The 20,226-nt window shown below is 40.2% G+C and overlaps 3 protein-coding genes across 4 annotated transcripts; 1 reads left to right on the top strand and 2 right to left on the bottom strand.

Annotated features, from left to right (window-relative positions):
* Nucleotides 1-629: 629 nt before the first annotated feature.
* On the bottom strand, nucleotides 630-3,446 carry LOC146326670 (phospholipase A and acyltransferase 3-like). Of its 2 annotated transcripts, XM_084718984.1 has the most exons (5): nucleotides 3,176-3,446; nucleotides 2,833-2,870; nucleotides 2,377-2,485; nucleotides 1,718-1,986; nucleotides 630-1,389 (listed from the first exon to the last, which is right to left on the bottom strand). In XM_084718984.1, the coding sequence occupies exons 2-5, from the start codon at nucleotides 2,845-2,847 to the stop codon at nucleotides 1,252-1,254; spliced, it is 531 nt and encodes a 176-aa protein (XP_084575110.1). In that variant the 5' UTR covers nucleotides 2,848-2,870; nucleotides 3,176-3,446; the 3' UTR covers nucleotides 630-1,251. The 2 variants fall into 2 exon arrangements, with proteins under 2 accessions (XP_084575110.1, XP_084575111.1); XM_084718985.1 differs by lacking the exons at nucleotides 2,833-2,870; nucleotides 3,176-3,446 and adding an exon at nucleotides 2,792-2,815.
* Nucleotides 3,447-5,156: 1,710 nt separating this feature from the next.
* On the bottom strand, nucleotides 5,157-9,480 carry LOC146326669 (phospholipase A and acyltransferase 3-like). The gene is made up of 5 exons (XM_084718982.1): nucleotides 9,337-9,480; nucleotides 8,443-8,522; nucleotides 8,112-8,220; nucleotides 7,640-7,908; nucleotides 5,157-5,795 (listed from the first exon to the last, which is right to left on the bottom strand). Exons 2-5 carry the CDS (start codon nucleotides 8,455-8,457, stop codon nucleotides 5,673-5,675), a joined length of 516 nt encoding a protein of 171 aa, XP_084575108.1. The 5' UTR covers nucleotides 8,458-8,522; nucleotides 9,337-9,480; the 3' UTR covers nucleotides 5,157-5,672.
* A 1,084-nt stretch (nucleotides 9,481-10,564) lies between these two features.
* ints5 (integrator complex subunit 5) lies at nucleotides 10,565-18,797 on the top strand. Its single transcript, XM_084718983.1, has 4 exons — nucleotides 10,565-10,821; nucleotides 12,710-12,962; nucleotides 13,613-15,589; nucleotides 17,597-18,797. The coding sequence occupies exons 1-4, from the start codon at nucleotides 10,745-10,747 to the stop codon at nucleotides 18,314-18,316; spliced, it is 3,027 nt and encodes a 1,008-aa protein (XP_084575109.1). The 5' UTR covers nucleotides 10,565-10,744; the 3' UTR covers nucleotides 18,317-18,797.
* The last annotated feature ends 1,429 nt before the right edge of the window (nucleotides 18,798-20,226 follow it).

The raw sequence follows: 20,226 nt of genomic DNA, 5'->3' as shown, positions 1-20,226 counted from the left end.
AAATTAACACAGTCTATTGTTTTTTTTTCCCCGACACAAGAGGGTTCACTTAAAGGTTCACGAAATTCTCCTTGACTGATGTAAAAACAACAGATTTGTCTAATGGACACTGTTGTCTGTGATCTCAAAAAGACAAAATCTTCCCAAACAGCTCAAATATACTTTTAGTTTTCATGTCTTTCCAGCATATTGATCCAGTGTTGTATTTATGAATTGAGCTGTCAGGGAATCACCATATTGTGCTTTCGCTGCCCTCAGAGATTTTAGAGCCCAGGAACAGTTGGCCACTTTATCCAGCTCATTAATCCAGCATTGATGACAGGTGACAGATATTTTTTTGACTTTCCTTTAAATCAGTTTTAATTTTCACAGTGAACAGTGTGGATTCAGCCATGAAACCAGTGATATCCTGCCTGTCACCGCACTGATTAATCAGCCTTCCATCTTTGTCATGTATCCACATCGTGACTGTGGTGGCAACAAAGAAGTAACACAGCTAATACAACCTCCAGATCACCTTTGACAATATGCTCCAAGGTGAATTAAGACGCCTAGAAATTAAAATAAACAACAACTATGAATAACAAAATCAAAACTGAAACCAGACTGAGATCAGAAAGACTACCATCCAAAATCACACAAATTGTTCTTTATTTACAAATAATTAAACATCTGAGGAAGACAAAGTGTTATAAATTCCAGATAAACCGTGAACCCATTAGCGGGGACACGTCATAACAAAAGAACAGGAGCGTTGAATTAGATCAGTCCACGTCTCCTTTCAGCCCAGGACTCGCAATTCATCAACATACTCTTACAATAAATGTAAAGTAAAAGTGCAATATGACATTACATGTCTTTTCTCTTGTGAGATATAACCACAACATCATCATATTAGCTTATTTTGATTATTGCAGTCAGTATCAATAAAAAATATCCAAACTTTGTGAAGCTCATAACTTCACAATCCAAAATATATCTACAGTCATCTTCAAAATCTTTAAAAATGTAATATTAAAACATTAAACATATTTTATCTTGGCACCTTAATAATTATATTGTGTAAATACTGTTTGTTGTACTGTACTGTATGTGCTGTCTGTAGAAATTTTAAAGTATATAGGACAGAAGAAGATGTAATGGGGAAGTGGAGAGGAGAGCGGGGGAACAACGTGCAGCAAAGGGCCGCAGGCTGGAATCAAACCCACGACCACTGCAGAGGATTCAGCCACAGAACACGGGGCGGCCGCTCTACCAAGTGAGCTTCCAGGGCGCCTTGTTCTTTTCTTTCTTGTCGCCTCCAAACAGAGCTCCTGCCAGAGCCACAACACCCAGACCCACCACTGCAGCCACGCCTACGGCCATGGCCACTTCTCCTGCTTTACGCACCTGCAGGGGGAGACGTGCATCATTTAATTAATGAGCAGTGATTTGATGAGCAGAGTTTTCACATTCAAAACTCAATTTTTTAATTTATGTTATGTTATTTATTTATGTCTACACAATGTCCCAACTTTTATGGAACTGGGGTTGAATCACGTCACATTGTTTTATATTGTTAATCCAGTCTATACTGTAGCACTGTTGAGACTCTGATATAAATCTGACCAACTCTGTAGAGAACTTCCTCCCTAACAAACTTAAAGCTTACTATTAAAATTATAAATAAGAAGAAAGAAGTGTCCTGCATGTTAAAGACGAACACGGGTCCACTGACCTGTCGGGACTCAGCTTCTCCGTACCGCAGCTCATTTACGAAGTGCTCACAGTTCCAGCTGATGATGTTGTATAGCAGCCTCTTGCCCACCAGCGCGTACGCGTCTCTCACGATGATGTGACCCGGGCGGGGCTTGTACTTCTCGTCCAGGCTGTTGCTGATTTCCCACCGGTCGGTTCCCACCACGTCCCACAGCTCCTCTTTCTTCACCACAGCAAAGTCAGTTAGGACAGACATCACGCTGCCGGAGCCTGCAGCTGAGATCCCATCTATGAATAAAAAGGACATAATTCGTGTGGGTTAATGTAGTAAATATTGCAGCATATTTTGTGTTTTTTTTAAGTGAGTTATTATCAACAACAAGACTGGAGCTACTGTCCACAATTCTGGACCCATCAACCTGAATTTTTTTATGCACATTTATGACTGTATGCTCAAGGACCTTGTGTGGTTGCAGTGATTCACAATTTTTTTGAACAACCTTAATCTGTGAGGGTACTCTTGTCATTAATTATGAATCACTTTAACCAAAGATCTAAATTTATATTTTGGTCTGAAAAACTACATGTGGCGGTGAATGTTGGCTGTCATGAAAGGCTGTTACTAGGATGGGATTTGAGAGCGGCGGTCAAGATAAATGTTGTGTGGGGTGGACTCACGGGGTGGTGCCATGTGAACAACACAGCCATCACCGACATACACAGCCCAGTGCTGAAAGGTTCCCCGGAAGATCTCAATCAAGTCCCCAGGCTCTGGTTTCTCATCATACTTGGATGGAATATACAGAAAAAAACAAAACATAAATAGGTTGTTTTTGGCAAAACACAGACAAGACTAGGGCTGCACGATATGGCAAAAAAAAAAGTCATATTGCATTTATTTTGACTGAAATTGCAAGATTGAAGCAGTGCTTCATTATAATGCTGCTTTATCACTCACACTTTACTATTTCAAAGAATTGTGATTTGGCTTTGGTTCTGTGATTTGGACATTACACTTGGCCATATTGCTATTTCAATGCTGCATGATGAGAAATAATTGCTATTATGAAACACAAAAGAGACACCCACCCACCCCCGGTTGAATTTAGTTGAATTAAGTGATGAATTACTAACCAGAGTTGGAGCCATATCTGTAAACGCTGGACTTTCACCTGCAATAACAAATAATTATACAGACTTGACCTTAATATGAGCACACTCAGCATGAGACACTGAACAGAAATAGCCTAACCTCATTGATATAAATGGAGTGGACACAATAATAGAAACATAAACAGCACAGCACACTACAGACTACAAAATGATCAACTTATCAACATGTTATCAGCTTTAATCATTGGTTTTACATAATTTAAATTTCACTGTACAGGAGAGAAATTGGTTGGTTGGTCAACACTGCTGACGTTTGGTGTTTAGCAGAACTTTCGTTTTAAATGCTGTCAGTGCGTCTTCTCACCTTTGACGATGACGTGCACAAGTTGTCGATACCACCAGATAGACACCAAAGGTCGGCTGTGAGCGAAACAGCTACTGCGACCGAGTGATCATTGGCGATAAACAAGGTACAAACGGACTAAAGTGTGCCGTACAAAGTCCCCCTGCAAGAGATTGACAGCAGACGGATCATGTTAATTTCATCGCAGACTGCTGAGCCGAGCGCCGATTCGCCGACCGCAACGAGGTGCTCAAAACACGACTGCAACGTCTCCAGTGCGCCGTGTCGAGAACCCTAGATATGAGAAAATCTCGCGATATTTTTTTTCGCGTTGTGTCCTCGATGTACACGACGCGCAGTCTCTGGTATAAAATGTTTTGTAACGTGTTAGTGCCGTAATTACGACCATCAAAACGCTCGGCTAAGATTAGGGAAAGGTCATGGTTTGGGTTTAAAATAGTCACTCTCGCGAGATCTTTCGCGGGTCTGGGGTTGCCATTTAGACAAGACCTTTGAGAGACGGTAGCAAGCAGTGTAAACAGGCTGCACTTGGGAGAAGTAGGCCTTCAAATCTTTCTGGCAGAAAGAGCTTGTAACACACGGTAAACTATAACCCAAAGCAGTCTTTCCCCTAACCTAATTAAGTGGGTTTGTTGCCTAAAACTAACCAAATACTTTTGTTGCTTACACCCAACCAAAGGGCTTTTCACACTGCATATTCTTAGTCCCTTTTCACAAACACATAGTTAATTTTAAGCTTTGCCCAGAGCTACACCACCATCACACTGCACTTCTACAAGACCTGGGTTAAATGTCTGTTGGTACAGAAGCTCAGGTGGGCTTTCTAGAACAGTGGTTATCAAAGTGTGGGCCGCAGCCCACTGGTGGGCCATGAAGGCCCTGCAGATGGGCCCTGTGAGGTAATGAAAAATAAATAAATAAAAAGCTTTTCAATTTTTTAAGTTTGAAATTACTTGATAAGATTAATTAATAAAATATACATTATTTATTTAAGTAAACAGAACTAATAAAACAAAGCCAAGGGATTTAAATTATGTTTTACTCTACTTTTATTTTGCCAACTTTAACAGGTGTTACGCCTTATTTGGTGACCTGTCATGTTATCACCGTAATGTATTTCATAGGCTATGCTGTCATCGGTGCCATTTGTGTGTTGATCAGCATTTGGGTTGGTCTCAGAATATTTCCAGCTTTCAGATTGGGCTGTGGTATTCTTAAGTTTGGAACTGGCTGCTCTAAAATATTCTCTGTGAATGTTCTCTATTTTTTCTGTGTGGGAACAGCCTGTGGCTAGGTTGGATATTGAACCACAAACTGCCAGCTGCCGCTTGGGTTTTGATGTGCATCTGTTTGTGCTGTTACAGTACTTGTGTGTTGCATTAGATCAGTAATTTCTGACATTATATGAAACATCACGATTCAATGAAGTCTTGCTAAATTTGACATCACTAAATCAGTTCAAATTGCATTATAATATTCATACTTCCCTAATATTTAAACTTACTAACTAGATGTTTTTTCTTGCTAGTTTTCCTGATATTTTCAGCAGAATCCAGGATGACCCCACTTTATTTTTGCAGCTTGTACAGTTATTTTCCTGAACAGTTTTTGAGAACATTAAAGGAAAATTTAGCTCAAATTACATTGTAAGAATCTTAAATCACTTATATTTGAAGAATCCTCCTCATCCTGTTCTAGATGACCCAGACTATGAAATTTAGACTTAATTTACTATATAGTTTGACAAAAACAAGAGGAAAGTCTGCTCAAAAAAGTCCACCAGTCAGAATCACACAACTTATTCTTTATTTAGAGCCATTACAAACAATTAAATGTCAGAAGACAAAAAAGTCCTATAAATTCCACATAAATTGTGACCTCATTAGATGACATGTTATAAGAAAAGTGCAGTTACTCCTACAATATATGGAAGGTAAAGATGCATATGACAGTACATGGCTTTTCTGTGAGATGTAAACACAATAACATCATATCAGCTTATTTTGATTATGTAAAATAGTCTTGTTTCAGTGAGTATTGGTTAACAAACCTACATAGTTAACATTATCTATTCATAAGCAACTACCAGCACATGTTTTTAATCAGTAGAAAAGTTTCCAACCTTGTGAAAATCAAATAATCACAATCCAAAAACTATCTACAGTCATCTTCAAAAATATATTAAAACATTAAAACATTTCATATTGGCACAGTAATTACTTGTCGGAAATGTTGTTTGTTGTGCTTATGTGCTGTCTGTAGAAATGTTAAAAAGTCAGAAAAGTACAGAGCATTGACCCCAAACCAACCACAACTGCATTGGTATTCAAACCAAATAAGGCATGAAGGACAGGTGGAGGAAACTTCTCACTAAATCACAGATGTTTACATGTGAATTAAACAGCGTTTTCTGTGAACGGTCATGATAAATACCAGTTACGCTCTGCTATTGATGTGTTAATCGCTGAACCCCTGATCATCCAACCTGGGACTTCACTCACTGCGTGTTCTTGTTTTCTTTTTTACTGCCTCCAAACAGAGCTCCTGCCAGAGCCACGACACCGAAACCCACCGCTGCAACCACACCTGCGACCATGACCGCTTCTCCTGCCTTACGCACCTGCAGAGAGAAAGGTACGTCTTTGAGTTAGCAAGCAGGGACATAATGAGCAGAGTCTTCTTGACATCCAAAACTCTAGGAAATGTATCACTCACATTTTAGTTTGGATTTCTATTACTAAGATTCCCTTTTTGTCATAGACAGCAGAAATGTTGAAGTTTACATGGATGTATTGATCCTAACCATGACAACAAATCACTGTTGGAATCCTTTGCAACTAGCATGATAACTTGTACCATTCCTGCTTCCTGAAAACAGTACTGATTGCTTATTCATATGATTTTTTATCCTTATTTTCTAATATTTCCTAAATAAAACACAAAATCTAAATCTTCATCTTGATAAATGATTGGAGGAGGATAAAAACTCCAGTGACGGAAATTAAGTTGTCAGTAAACAAAATTATAGATATGAAATACATCACAGAACGGTTCTCCAGTACACCGTGCTTTATTCAGCAAACTTTTGGTTTATCCTTAATTTGCAGTGTTGTAAGTTTTAATTGTTCTAATTGGACCACCCTGCAGAAATAAAGGCTGAATGAATGAATGATGTACACTGAAACCCGTGAAGGTAAGAAGAAACAGAACAAGAAGTAAATCACGCTAAATGAAAAGGACTTCAGTTTATACTCCACCTCCATCACACCCTTTTCCCGAGGCCCTTTTAAACAATTTCTCCAAACTTTAGTTTAGTAGTCCCAAGTTGCTATATACCTCTATGGCAGTTATTCTGCCCTTCATATTGTTTCATATTCCCATCTCTACTATAACACTGTTAAATTTAACTTCTCAACCTGGATGCTATTTTTTACATGTTTTTGAGTCAAAGTGACAAACAGGGACAACAATTTTTGAAATTGGTCCAGTATTGAACAAGACTGCAATGAAATCCTCACAGGTAACTGCACCTGTCAAAGAATGTCCACTAAAAGTGCATGTTTGTTTTTTTGCGACGGACAGACTAATGGACTCATAAGTAGAGCCCAATCAATATATCGGCTAATTATGGGCTACTTATGTTTTCTGATATGCACCAGTATGTAAACTTTTTTTTAACAGAATATTTAATGCAACAAACCATAGTTTGGGATGATTTAGATTCAGCGCAATGCGGACCATGTATGAGGACAAGAGGAGCTCCTTGGCAACAAAGTAGGATGTCAAATACCAATGTTTTGGGTTAGTGAAACATCCCAACCACAACAAACAATGAGGAAAGAAATAAGGAAATGGCAGAGAGCAGGGTCTCTGCAGATACAGCCGAGTGATGATTAAAAAGGCTTCTTGCAACTTCATTGACAGTACACTGTTGTCCAGAGGGATTACACTGCAGCCTATTTTGCTGGATGCAGAGGCCTTGCTAAATACTGGACCAGTTTCAAAAACTGTTGCGGTCATTAGTCACTACGACAAAAAAACAAAAAAAACATGGGAAAATAGAACCCAGGTTGAAAAATACCAACGTTGACCACCTCCATAGAGATCCATGGTTTTAGGTATTTTAATCAATATACATTTCCAACATATGATTATGTTTAATAGAGAATTTACAGAGTTCTTCTAAAGATGCTAATTATTTTCACATTTGATTTGGTATAAGTGGATTACACAATTTGTCTGAGAAAGTATGACATACAGGTAATCTATGCAGGGGAATAAGAACCATCATACTTCAAACTTACGCTTCAAGCTTCAGACTTTTTATTCTTACCAGTGTTTTTCTTTTAGTGTTATGTGTATTTCGATTTGGTACTTGCTGGTGCAAATAAATGCAACTCTACTGGATACACCTTGTCTAACATTGTTACCCCCCCCCCACAAAAAAAAGTGTTGTCCACTGACCTGCCGGGACTCAGCTTTTCCGTATCGCAGCTCGTTTGCAAAATGCTCACAGTTCCCTCTAAAGACGCAGTACGGCAGCTCCGTACCCACCCGCGCACAGGCCTCCCTCACAATGACACGTGCTGGGCGGGGATTGTACTTGCTGTCCAGGCTGTTGTTAATTTCCCACCGGTCGGTTCCCACCACGTCCCACAGTTCCTCTTTCTTCACCATGGCCTTCTCTGTTAGGACAGACATCATGCTGTTGGCGCCTGCACCCGGGACCTCAGCTGGGAATAAAAAGGACATGATTTGTGGGTTTATGCAATAAGTATTGCAACATATTTTGTTCTTTGTGAGTGGTTGATCTTTTTTTGTCTACAGCAAACTACACGTGGCAGTGAATGTGGGCTGTCATAAAAGGCTGGTATTGTTCCAGACTGTGACAGGGGTTGGATTTGGGAGCTCAGACAGTTGTGTAGGGTGGACTCACAGGGTGGTGCCAAGTGAACAACGCAGCCATCGCCAACATACACAGCCCAGTGCTGATAGGTTCCCCGGAAGATCTCAATCAGGTCCCCAGGCTCTGGTTTCTCATCGTACTTGGATTAGAACATACAGAAAAAAAAAATGCTTGTTTTTGGCAACAACTGCAGTACATTTGACCTGACCAGACTCTGACATAATAAGAAATATTAGATACATTAAATGCTATATACAAGAATACCTTGGACACATGCTATTAAATTTGAATAATGAAACATAGTTACTGTAATATGAAGCAAAAACACACCCCCTTACTGATAAAATGATCAGATACTAACCAGAGTCGGGGCCATGGCAGGGTTTGTTTTTCCTGTAAAGCCTGGGACTGATTTCACTTTCACCAGATGACCTTCAGTACCTGTAGGACAAACAAATCATTTTAACAGCCTAATATTGGCCCACAGCTTCATGTCAAGAGGAAAATAAATGTAATGTTGATCTGCAAGAGCAATTTAATCAATCAATGATAAATTAATATGAAATGGGTGAATAAAATAATAGAAACACCTGTCAGTATGACGCATTACAAGTCTCTAACAAAACCACAACACAGCTCCACCTTCAAAATCAACATCACCACCTCTCTAAAGCAATTTCAACATAAATTGAACATTATAACCTTCATGAAAATAGGATTTAAAGCAGGATTACTGTATTAAACTCCATCAGTTTAAACTGAGTCTATTTAATAAACTGACAAATTAGTATATAAACATTTATTGTCTTTATGTGATGCAGAATCGTCTTGTGGGGACTTTTTTTTTTTCTCTTTTTGTTCACATCATTGTTAACCATCAACTAGCTGTTAACCAGCAACTTTTGGATGTGCCTTTGACTCGATAACTGTCAGATAGCGTTTATAAACCATTTTACAGAGTTTAAATGTCACTGTCAACCGGCTGTAATGTAGATAAACGGAGTATTTTGACTGTCAAAAAGGAGTCGATTCAGTGCAGGATACATCCACGATTTTTAAGTTTTAGCAAGCGAGAAAACACAGATCACAGTAACCGAAAGCTAGCATGGTGATTAGCTTAAACTGTTTTTACATTATATAAATGCCAGACACCGGTTTGTAGCTGACATTACGTCAGCTATAAAAACTGACGCGTCACAAAACAGCTGACATTTCTGTTCAGTTTATGTAAAGAATTGTATAATCTTCTTCTTACCTTTAACGATAACGTCCACAGTTCGTTTCGATATCAGTCACACCGCCAAAGACCCCAACAAACACCAAGGCTCAGAGGGATCAGCTGATTGTTGCTGCTTTTAGTCCGAGCTTGTGACCTTCACAATAAAAGCATCAGCCAGACGTCAAAATGTAACCATAGCCTCATACTCCTGAATAAAAACAGTTTTCCTACAAATAACATAAAAAAAAAAAAAGTGATAACAACAGCAAGAACAATACGACCAGTTCCAAGTTTATTAGGTGCACCTAGCAAAAACTAATGCACTTTAGTGGGAAAGTCAATAAAAGTAACAAAGGGACAGTCCTGTCCCTTTAATAAAATTTACACTGTTGTTACACAAGTACAGTTGAAATAATTTAGTAGACAGACAGAAAAGTAATTGGCAACTGTTTTTTAAAATTACATTTACTGAATTTTCACATAATATATAGTACCATAGGGCAGTGCGTACCCGCACACGGCAACACTAATAAATCATAACAGCATAAAATAAATTAAGAAAGAACAATAAGAGAAAAAAATATGAGAAGAAAATTGCAGGGGGATTAAAATAAAAATTACAAAAAATGTGAAAGCCCCAATAGTCATACCTACAGGATTGTCGCAATGTCCTTATTGAGGTATTTGGTATAAAAATATAAAAAAATATATAAAATAAAAATATCGACATCCATATCGCTCAGCCCTAAAGTAAAAGTGAAAGTTCTGTATTCTAAATCATTGTCGTGTACAGATATGGAAAAGTAAATGTTATCAAGAACTTGTTGACTTTACTACTGGACTTTTTAAAAGGAAAGTTTCATCACATTTAAATACTGATGTTTAATTATTTCTTGTTGTGTATAAAAATATACTGTATTTTTCATCTGTTTTTCACATATTGTTGTTTGTGTGTTTATTTATTTTATTTTTATTTTTATTTTTATTTTTATTTATTTTTATTTATTTTTATTTTAATTAATTAATTAATTTATTTATTTGCTCAATGTGTGTGTTTCTTGCTGCATTTTTCCTGTAGTTTTTATTGGTTATTTTTCTATTGCTTGGGGGGCACTGTTGTGGCTTCCCCCTCATAAAAAATAAACAATTTTTGAATACATGCAACGAATGAATGAATAAAGAAAGAAAGACAGACGGAAAGAAAGAAATTCACTCATCGCCACTAGATGTCGCCAATGACGTCAGTTGTCAGTTGACGGTCAGCCCTTTTTGTATCGACGAAGAAGTCTGAACTTCCGCCTTTGGAGCGCCCTTTCGCTGTATTTTTGTTCTGAAATTGGACAGAGAAATCAAGACAAAGCTGTCACAGTCGCTCACGTCGAAGCCCCACAGCCGAGAGGCGGATTTGATGTGACGGTTTGATGTTAAAAGACTAAGAAAGACGATGTCTGTGGTGTTTGACGGGAGTCCGCTGAAAGCGATGCAGAGCTCACACACTCACACACCGCAGACTGCCCTGAGGTGAGTGCTGGAGGTGGCGGTGGAGGACTGACAGAACAACCACAGTTACACTCTGAAGTCACTTTAACACAGATGTTTTATTTTGTATACAAATTAACTGTACAAATATTGACGTGTCAATGTTACTATACTGTTCTGTAGAGCCAGCTCATGATGAAAGTTCCTGTATTAACAATAGACGTCAGGGTCGCAATGAGTACTTTTCAGTTAATCGATTATTCGTGAGATCTATTTAAGGTTATATAAAGACATATACACTTGACAAGTTATTAGAACCCAGAGTGTTGTTTTACAGTGGTTATTATTCCTGACCAACATCTTTAAAACACTTTAAAATGATATTAAGCGTAGCAAAGATAGCATTTGTGGAGCAGTATTCAAAAAAATGTTGGTTATTTTTATTCTTATTACGTTTTTTTTTACTTGTTTAATGTTTAAATACAATTACATATCTTATGTGCATCTATTTGTACATTTATTCATAGGGATGTAACAATATGTTGAATACATGGTTGGCTAGTAGCAGATTACATGTAATCGGGAGCCCATAATCAGATTACAACAAAAAAATAAATAAAATTATGATCAGCCCAGATTAAACAGAAAAAAAATATGTAATTAAATTATATTTACATTAACAAGGATTACTGGATTACATTATTGATTACGTCTTATTATTCCTCATGTATTGACTTTTTTCTTGATTAATCAATCAGTCATTTAGTATATAAGACGTCAGAAAACAGTGAAAAATGCTTCCCAGAGCCCAAAGCGACATCTTTAAATTTCTTGCTTTGTCTGACTTAAAACGCAGAAACTTTTTCACTTTAGAAAGAATAAAAACAGAAAAGCAGCATTTTGTAAACTGGAAAGAGCATGTCCGATAAATGATTTAAATGATTAATCACCATTAACTAACTAATTAATAGACCTAGTCTTTTTTTCTAAATATATAAGAGCCGCAGTTATTAGTCAATAGAAAGACAATGAATCTGAAACCATTTTGATAATCAATTAATTACTTCATTAATTTTCAATGAAAAATGACAAATATTTGCTGGTTCTGACTTCTGGTATATTTGGATTTGCTGCTTGACTTTGTCATATATGATAGTAAATGAAATATTTCTTTGGTTTTGGACAGTTGGTCGAACAAACAAAGCCATTTCAGGATGTCACTTTCAGCTCTGGGAAGTTATTGTGATTTCACTACTTTTCTCACAATTAAATAGTTAATGGAGAAAATAATTGGTAGATTAATCAATAATGAAAATGATTTTTAATTGTAGCCCTAAAATCGTTCTTTTTTTGTTATGTGTGACATATGACTAGATCTTTGTGGGTACACACACACACACACACACACACACACACACACACACACACACAGGCAAATATTTTTCATTTCTTTTCCTAAAAATTTGATACAGCATAGTATTAATTATTGTAGTCAAAGTATTGATCTTTTATTACATACATTATTAATGTTGCAATTATGAATTGAACTTTTTGGTTCTAGAATAATGAAAAAAATTGCTTTTTCAATCCATTAGATTTTTTTTTTCTGGCAAGGTCAGCAGAAGTCACAGTCAGTGGAATTTTTATGACCGTGTTGGTCTGTCTGTCTGCCTGACAGTCTCATTTTGTTGCACTAAGAATGACTGAAGTCAGATGAACAGACTGAAATCTTCATAAGATAAAAGAGATCTTGGCACAAGACATAATTTGTAGTTGAAAAAAGGTAATTAACTGCAATATATTGCAATATCATTCCAAAATGTTTCAAATCATGATTTAAGTTTCATGATAATATCGTATCGTGGGGCCTCAGGTGATTCCCTCCCCCTATGTTGTTTGTCTTTTCATCTTGTCCACTCCTCTCCTCCAGCGCCCAGGAGCTGTCTCAGGAGATCAAGTCCTTCATCAGCGGCGTTGACACCGTTCAGGGCCGGAAGCTCAGCGTCCGGGAACATGCCCGCTGCGCTGTGCGCCTCCTGCGCTCGGTCCCGGCCTGTCGAGGAGCGGTGCTGGAGCATCTGAGGGGCGTTTACGATGAGCACGTCTCCGCCTTCCTGCACAACCTGGAGACAGAAGGCGAAGCCAGCTCCGGAGTCAGCTCCAACCTGGAGGACATTATACAGGTGTGATGACACAAGGACATAAACAAGGACATGCCTTATAAAACTAATACTTTATCTTTTCATCATGAAGTGTTGAAAATGTTGAAAGGTTAATAAAGGCTGCATCTTTACAGGCCGGGAAAATTCAGCACTTTTCATGTGGATGTCCAGTCAATTTTCATGGTAAATGTAGTCAATTGAAGAAATAAATTCCTTTATGTGTATTATATTGACTGAAAAAACTTCTTCACGTCTCAATGAGTAGAGAGAACTCAGCTTTCTTGGTCAATATAGCTCACACCGAGGAATTTAGTGCTTCTTTTGACTACTGTATCCATGACGACTGACTGGAAATCCACATGAAAAGTGCTGCATTTTCCCTTTAAGTCTTCGTGGATTAGTATTTTAATATCAGCAACTATTTTGATGATGATTGTCATTTCATAATCATCTTACAAGCAAAAATGCCAAATGTTATCTACTCCTAGATCACAGGATTTGCTGCTTTTGTTTGGCTAAATATTTTAGGGTTGTAGACAAAATAGGAGAGCTTTAGGAGATTTTCTGTTATTTCGTTATATATTATTTATAATCATAATTTAACAAAAAATTATGATAATGATCAGGAAATTTCCTGAGAAATGTTCTTACTTATTTGTGTTTTTCTGTAGGAGGTTCATGGCGTGCTGTCAGAGTTCATCCGTCTCAACCCCCGGGCCTGGGCCCCCCTGGTGTCCGCCTGGGCTGTGGACTTGTTGGGCCAGCTGAGCAGCAAACACGCTGGCCGCAGGGTTGCACCGCACTCCTCCAGCCTCAACGAGCTGCTCCAGCTCTGGATGTCCTGCGCTGCCACCCGCTCCCTCATGGAGGCCTACTCCCAGTGTTTGGCCGCCATGCTGGCCTGGTGCCCTGACGCCTGTGTGGACGCACTGTTGGACACCTCAGTTCAGCACTCGCCACATTTTGACTGGGTGGTAGCTCACATCGGCTCCGCCTTCCCTGGTACCATCATCAGCCGAGTGTTGGCATGTGGACTGAAGGACTTCTGCTCTCACGGCGCTAAGGATCAGGGGCTGATGGTGATGGGAGTGGATAAAAGCAGCAGAGTGCCAAAAATCGGCTCTGTGGTGGGAATTCTGGGACACCTGGCAGCGCACCATGCAGACAGCATCAGGAAGGAGCTGCTCAGGATGTTTCAGGAGAGCCTGAGTCCGTCGAGCCCCCTGTCTCCCACCTCATCCGCAACATCCTGGGAGAGTTCCCCTCAGCTCCGCCGTGCTGCCGTACCATTTCTGCTGCAGCTGGCTGCGATGTCCCCCAACCTCTTTGGTGCGGTGTCTGCAGAGCTGGTGGAACTGCTCCGCCCTCCTGTCCTGCTCCAGCTGCAGGCCTTGCTGCAGGGCCTCCCCAGAGAGGAGCTGGACAACATGCTGGGGTTGGCTGTACACCTCATCAGCCAAAGCCCGTCAGGAGGTGCCCGGGTCCTCCGTTTCCTGGCAGACACGGCAACCCCGGCCTCCGTCATCATATCCGGCCCAACACCCTCACCTCACGAAGGAGTCAGGGAAGGGTGTGATCGTCTCCTCCAGATGCTGCTTCTTCATCTCCACAAACTGGTCTTCAACCGCTCAGATGGAGCTGAGGTCAGCCCCCATCACTCTGCGTCCTCTCAGCCTCAGAGGGTGATTCCCTTCCTGGAGGAGCTGCAGTCTCACATCGGCGAGCTCTGTGCCGAGACGCTGCGGCTGGAGAGGAAGCGTCACCTCTGGCTGCACCAGCTGCTATGTCTGCTGTCGGTGTACGGGGGTCCCAGTGTGGCCACTGAGGCCTTCTGCCAGCTGCTCACACAGGCTCGCAACCCAGAGGAGCTGGCACTGGCCTGGCAGCTCCACACCACACTGTCCTCGTGCATGGCAGGACTCATCCCTGCCGCTGTAGGCCGCTGTGTGGCTCAGATCCATACACACACCCTGAGGCCGCGCCAGCTGAGGCAGCTGCTGCTGAACCTGGCCGCCGCCATCCAGAGTCAGGATGAGGAGAGAAGAGGAGGAGCTGGAGTTCAGTCCTCCATGGCCATCCAGGTGGGCTCAGCTGTCTCAGGACACCTCCATGATTTTGGCCCGCTCCTCCTCCATGGTGACCCGGCTGTATCTCACGCTGCTGTGCGCCTCCTGTCCTGCAGCCCGCTCCCTCGCACCTCCTCCCCAGCACACCTGCTCCTCCTCTCCCGCGCTGCCGTTACTCACTTCTTTCTGGCGCTGCGGAGAAGAGGTGAAGCAGGAAAGGTCGGGAGGGATGGGGGACAGGCGGCTGAGGCGGTGAACTGTTCGGTCCTGCTCCTGTCCCGTTTTGCGGCGTATTCTCCGCTCACGCTCAAAGCGGTGCTTCAGCAGCTGGTTGAAGGAGCGCTGCATAAAGGCAACACTGACCTCTTTGGAGGTCAGATCGCAGACATGTCCGGTGCTCCTGTGACTACCCCATCTGTGTCTCCTGACCTCGGAGCCTCTTTGCTGGATGTCAACTGTCGCTTTGGAACCACCGTCAACTTCTCCGGCAGCGTGTGGTCTGTGTTTCATGCCGGGGTCATTGGCAAGGGGCTGAAGGTTCGCACTGCCACCCAGCAGCCTGACCCATCTGGGGTCATCCAGGTGAGAACTTAAGTTGAGCTCTGTTTCAAGCAAAGCTATATATACACATTAAGAAGTGATTTTTCTACATGATGTGTTTTTCACGGCACTAATCCAGAGGTCGGCCATGTTGGCGGTACTGAACATAAACAGTGTAACCAAACTTAGAACTGTTTCTGAATTTTGTGGTTCAGAATGGTAAATTTTGATCAAACAAATATAAGTTTGTGACAATAGCACTCTTACAGATCTCTCTGGATTTCAACATTGTTGGAAACAATTGTTGGAATAATGTAAATGTACACAACTCATCAAAATATATAACATGTTTGGTTTTTTTTAAAGATTTTAATGCAGAAATGTTACGCATGATAGCTTTAAATTTCTGAAATGTAAAGATCACCTTTCACTGATGAACTAATACTGTGACTCTCTCACCATCCACACACCGTCTGGTTGTAGGCTGCCAGACCTTTGTAACATTTAAAGGAACAGCACCAAAAAAATAATTTTGAAAAATTCAAAACCAGTGTGTCTTTCTAAAAAATCATAACCTGTTTGCTCAAGATAATTCACAGACCTTGTTGTGAGCAGTTTCATGTTGGAACTACTTTCTTTCTGCAGTAAAATCTACCAGAACTACTTTCTTTTCTACTAGAAAGAAAGTAGTTCCTTCATGAAACAGCTCATAACAAAGTCTATGGAATGTCATCATTTTTAAAAAGAGACACTGGTTTTGAATTTTTCAGATGCAGTTTTTGGTGCTTTGAGTACCACAAGCAGAGTGCCATTTAATCAAAAAGGCAGACATCTCTACGGCCGATATCTCCAAAACTCATACCAAAACAATTTAGATGGATAAATAGCACTACAGGCCAGAATAAAAATATGTATTTTTGATTTTGGGGTGAACTGTCCCTTTAAAGTCTTCAGCTGTGTATGGATTTGAGCAACCCATCTGGGTGCTCCTGCGTCATGCCCCCGCCTCTTTTTGGGTGAAAACAACAGCTGTATTATGGCTGGTGTTAAATATAAATTCTGAGGGCTTTGCCAGATTAAATTCATAAAACAAATGAAAAAAAGTGTTGCTGTTAAGCTTTTAGGAGCCCAGATCCTCCAGCTGGTCATGTGAGCAGTCGTGTTGTGTCTTTGTGGCTCAACGATCAGCATTGTTACAGAGAAAAAAATGAAAGAAATAGACGTCCTTTCAGTCTGTCTCCGTCGAAGTGGACAAACCTGACATAAAACCTCTGATTGAATCTTCAGGTCATGTATTTCATGACCACTGTCACTTTTATATTGTGAAGACAGTTTATTTTGCTCTTTTGGTGATATTGAACCAAACACCATTCTAAAAGCATGTGTTTTACGGCAGGACTATGGGGGTAAAAACTTTATTTACACCATCACTAAGACTCTTGTCTGTTTCACTTTAATCTCAAACACAATCAGCATGTGTGTCATTTACTCAGTAACATCATTAATTAATCTATGATGAAGAGTTTGTGGGCCACTGACAGACATACTGACGTATGGCTACTCTCATCCATGGACTTTGCAAAAAAAAAAAAGAGGTAATTCATGATGATGATGAGATAGGAAATAGAAGGCTAAATTTGTGGATCATCATCTAAGACAAAGACATACGCATCTTCACCACTTTTTAACCTGTCCAAGTCCTCTTTAAGTTCTAACAGCTTCCACATGTTTTTCTGATCTTTTCCATGCTTTTGACATCCTATAACTGTCTCAAACTAAATTTTCAGCTTGTAATCCATTCTGTTGTTTACATCCCAATATCACCAACATGGCCACACATCTGGGTTACTGACCAAACCATGACATAGGTGCAAACGCTCTATAGAGTAGGTCATTAATGCACATTTCAGCAGTTGAAACTACATTTTCATATACATAAACATTTGACAAAAAAAAAATCTCACACACACAAACATCTTAGTGGGTGTTGGTAGATCTCTGTGATTGGGTGTATTTTGTGTTTGACTGAATATTTTCTTCTCCCTGTAGAACATCCAGACTCTGCTGGCCGTCGTAGTCCAGTGCTGCAGCTCCTCTGGTCTCAACGGCTCCATCAACGGCTCACGACCGCCATCTGACCCTGACGAGCCGGCGCCGATTAACGCCGAGGCAGCCAAGGTTGTTGCAGTCACATTAGTGGAGAACGTCTGTCCGGATGTAGCCAACGGCGAGCTGTCCTGGCCCCCAGAGGAGCACGCCCGCACCACGGTGGAGCGAGACATCCACATTCGGCGTTGCTTTGAGGCCCACCCGGTGCTCTTCCCTCTGCTACAGGTGGTGGCAGCCGGACGCCCGGCTCTCTGCTACTGCTCTGCCGTGCTCAGAGGTCTCCTTGCCACTCTGCTGGCCCACTGGGAGGCGTCCCGCGATGTGTTGTCCACAGACTCCCCGTGGCACCTCCAGGCCTCCTGCCTCCTGGTGTCCTGCATGGGAGAGGGTCAGCTCCTGCCTCCCGTGCTGGCCAACGTCCACGAAACGTTCCCCTACCTCACGCCCTTTGAGGTTCGGCTGCTGCTCCTGGCCGTGTGGGAGTATGTGAGGGGCAATGGGCCCATGCCGCAGAAGTTTGTCTTCAGCTCGGAAAAGGGTCTGTTTTGCAGGGATTTCTCACGGGATGGTGATGTCGCGAGATACGTGGCACCGATTCACAGCGTGCTGCATAAAAACATCGATAGACTGGGACACCTGTGCTGGCGGTTCCAGCTGTAAAGGGCAGTGCAGAGCAAACTGTGAAGAGCAGCTAACAGGGAATAAATAGGGACTCGACAACAGATGGAATACTGTGTTACATTTCTCCAAGAGTGGACTGCAAAGTTGCTGTCACTGTACTTCAGTGTCATACAAGTAGAGCTGTGTGCACATGTATGTGTGTGTGTTAACCTTTTGTACCATATTTTTAGACTTGATACGTTTATAACTAGTCATTTCTGTGAGTAAAACAGGTCAAAAGAAATGGCACACATGTATATGATGTTAATACAGAATTTGTTCCACCCAGACAAATACCACCTGAAAGTGTCATATCGGTTAGAAAATACAACTTAACTCTGCTGAATCATTTCTAGATTGTTTTGTATGATTTTCACATTGTTCATGTTCTAAATTTGTGGCTACAAACACACGTTGCATCTCTTGTTATACGTGCAAATTGTTGTTTCAACCACTTTACAAAATAAATCTTCATTCAGTGCTGGAATGTTTCTTGAATTCAGCATCCGTGTCGATGCTGAAATGTGTTGTCACAGGGCTCTACTGGTGATTAAAGTGATCAAAGTCTTATTATTACCATGTTCTTTACAGCCTGTAAATCCTCTAATCCAGCGGTTTCCAACCTCTTGTGTTTGTAAGTCTTTATTACTAATCACTAAATCGCAGGGTAGCGGTTGTACGCCTTGAGATTTCATTTTAATACATTTTAGAGGTTTTAGGAAGCAAAACTCTACTGTAGTTTATAACAAAACAACTGAGAAAATACTCAAAAATAAACATAGAAACACCTGAACTTTATCATGTAATCCATCAGCCTTTCCCTTTTGTTTGTATTTAAGGAAAACAAAATAACACTTAAGTTTTAAAATATTAAACACCACTAACTGTAGCCTTGAAAATTACTATGGAGTTTAATAACCATCATTTTATTAAGTTGCTCCCAGTCTTTCCTGGTTATAACACCATAAAGTAATGTGATGGGCATCTACTTGTAACCCTGGCTACACTTAACAATTATTTTTAATATCGACTCATTTGTCAACCCTTTTCTCGAACCAATTAGTTGGTTGGTCCATAAACTTTAAGAAACCTCTGAAAAATGTTGATCCATGTTTTCTGAAGCCAGAGTTGACATCCTCAAATGTCTTGTTTTGTCAACAATCCAAAGATATTCAGTTTAGTGGTTAAAAATGTGAACATTTGACATTTGAGAAGCTGAAATCAGGGAATTCTGATTTTTTTTTAATGACTCAAAACCATTAATTGATAATCAAAATAGTTGAAGAATGATTTAATTTTAAATAATATAAATATAAATAACAAAATTTAAAATATGCCTAATAAAAAACAAAAAAGAAAAATAATAGGCCTAGTCTAGGACTTGGATATGATTTGACAAAACAGATTGTGGGATGTAAGTTGTTTGTGTAAATAAATTATGATTGCTGAAAGTATAAGGCAGGCTATAAAACGCCTTTTGGAAATATAAAGAAAAATGGTAATATTTTAAAATAGAAGATATAAATCTATATATAATTTGTGAGCATAATACAAACTATCATAGTTTTGATTGTTTTTTTGTTTCAGAGATTTTCAAATTGAAAAAATGTATTGCTTGATTTTCTTAGTAAAGGCAACACAGCCAGGCTTTCCACCTGTAAATTTGTATTTATGGATATGAAAATTCTTCGTTTTAATAGTTAAGTTAATTTTGGTGCCCTCCTGCACACCATCCTCTAGGAGACCAAACAATTCACTCTGGGAATTATTTGGGAACCACTGTTTTTTATAAAATGAAAATTTAAACATATGTATTCACAAAGTTCAGATGAATTGCGTGTATTGTACTGCATCAGACTGTACACGTGTTCCCACGGCGTACGTTGTATGAGACGTTGCAGTGGTTGGAG

Source organism: Lutjanus erythropterus, chromosome 5 (genome assembly GCF_056507025.1).
Source record: "Lutjanus erythropterus isolate fLutEry1 chromosome 5, fLutEry1.hap2, whole genome shotgun sequence".
NCBI lineage: Eukaryota > Metazoa > Chordata > Actinopteri > Lutjaniformes > Lutjanidae > Lutjanus > Lutjanus erythropterus.
This window is presented reverse-complemented; position numbering and strand designations above follow the sequence as displayed.

What these genes read in the sequence shown, in the direction of transcription:
- LOC146326670 (XM_084718984.1), bottom strand. An exon ending in TGTTCACATGGCACCACCCC is followed by an intron (nt 1,987 to 2,376) that starts GTGAGTCCACCC and finishes TTTTATTCATAG; the next exon opens with ATGGGATCTCAGCTGCAGGC. An exon ending in GAGAAGCTGAGTCCCGACAG is followed by an intron (nt 1,390 to 1,717) that starts GTCAGTGGACCC and finishes CTCCCCCTGCAG; the next exon opens with GTGCGTAAAGCAGGAGAAGT.
- LOC146326669 (XM_084718982.1), bottom strand. An exon ending in TGTTCACTTGGCACCACCCT is followed by an intron (nt 7,909 to 8,111) that starts GTGAGTCCACCC and finishes TTTTATTCCCAG; the next exon opens with CTGAGGTCCCGGGTGCAGGC. An exon ending in GAAAAGCTGAGTCCCGGCAG is followed by an intron (nt 5,796 to 7,639) that starts GTCAGTGGACAA and finishes TTCTCTCTGCAG; the next exon opens with GTGCGTAAGGCAGGAGAAGC.
- ints5 (XM_084718983.1), top strand. Translation starts at nt 10,745, where the DNA reads ATGTCTGTGGTGTTTGACGGGAGTCCGCTGAAAGCGATGCAGAGCTCA. An exon ending in ACACCGCAGACTGCCCTGAG is followed by an intron (nt 10,822 to 12,709) that starts GTGAGTGCTGGA and finishes CCTCTCCTCCAG; the next exon opens with CGCCCAGGAGCTGTCTCAGG. An exon ending in ACCCATCTGGGGTCATCCAG is followed by an intron (nt 15,590 to 17,596) that starts GTGAGAACTTAA and finishes TTCTCCCTGTAG; the next exon opens with AACATCCAGACTCTGCTGGC.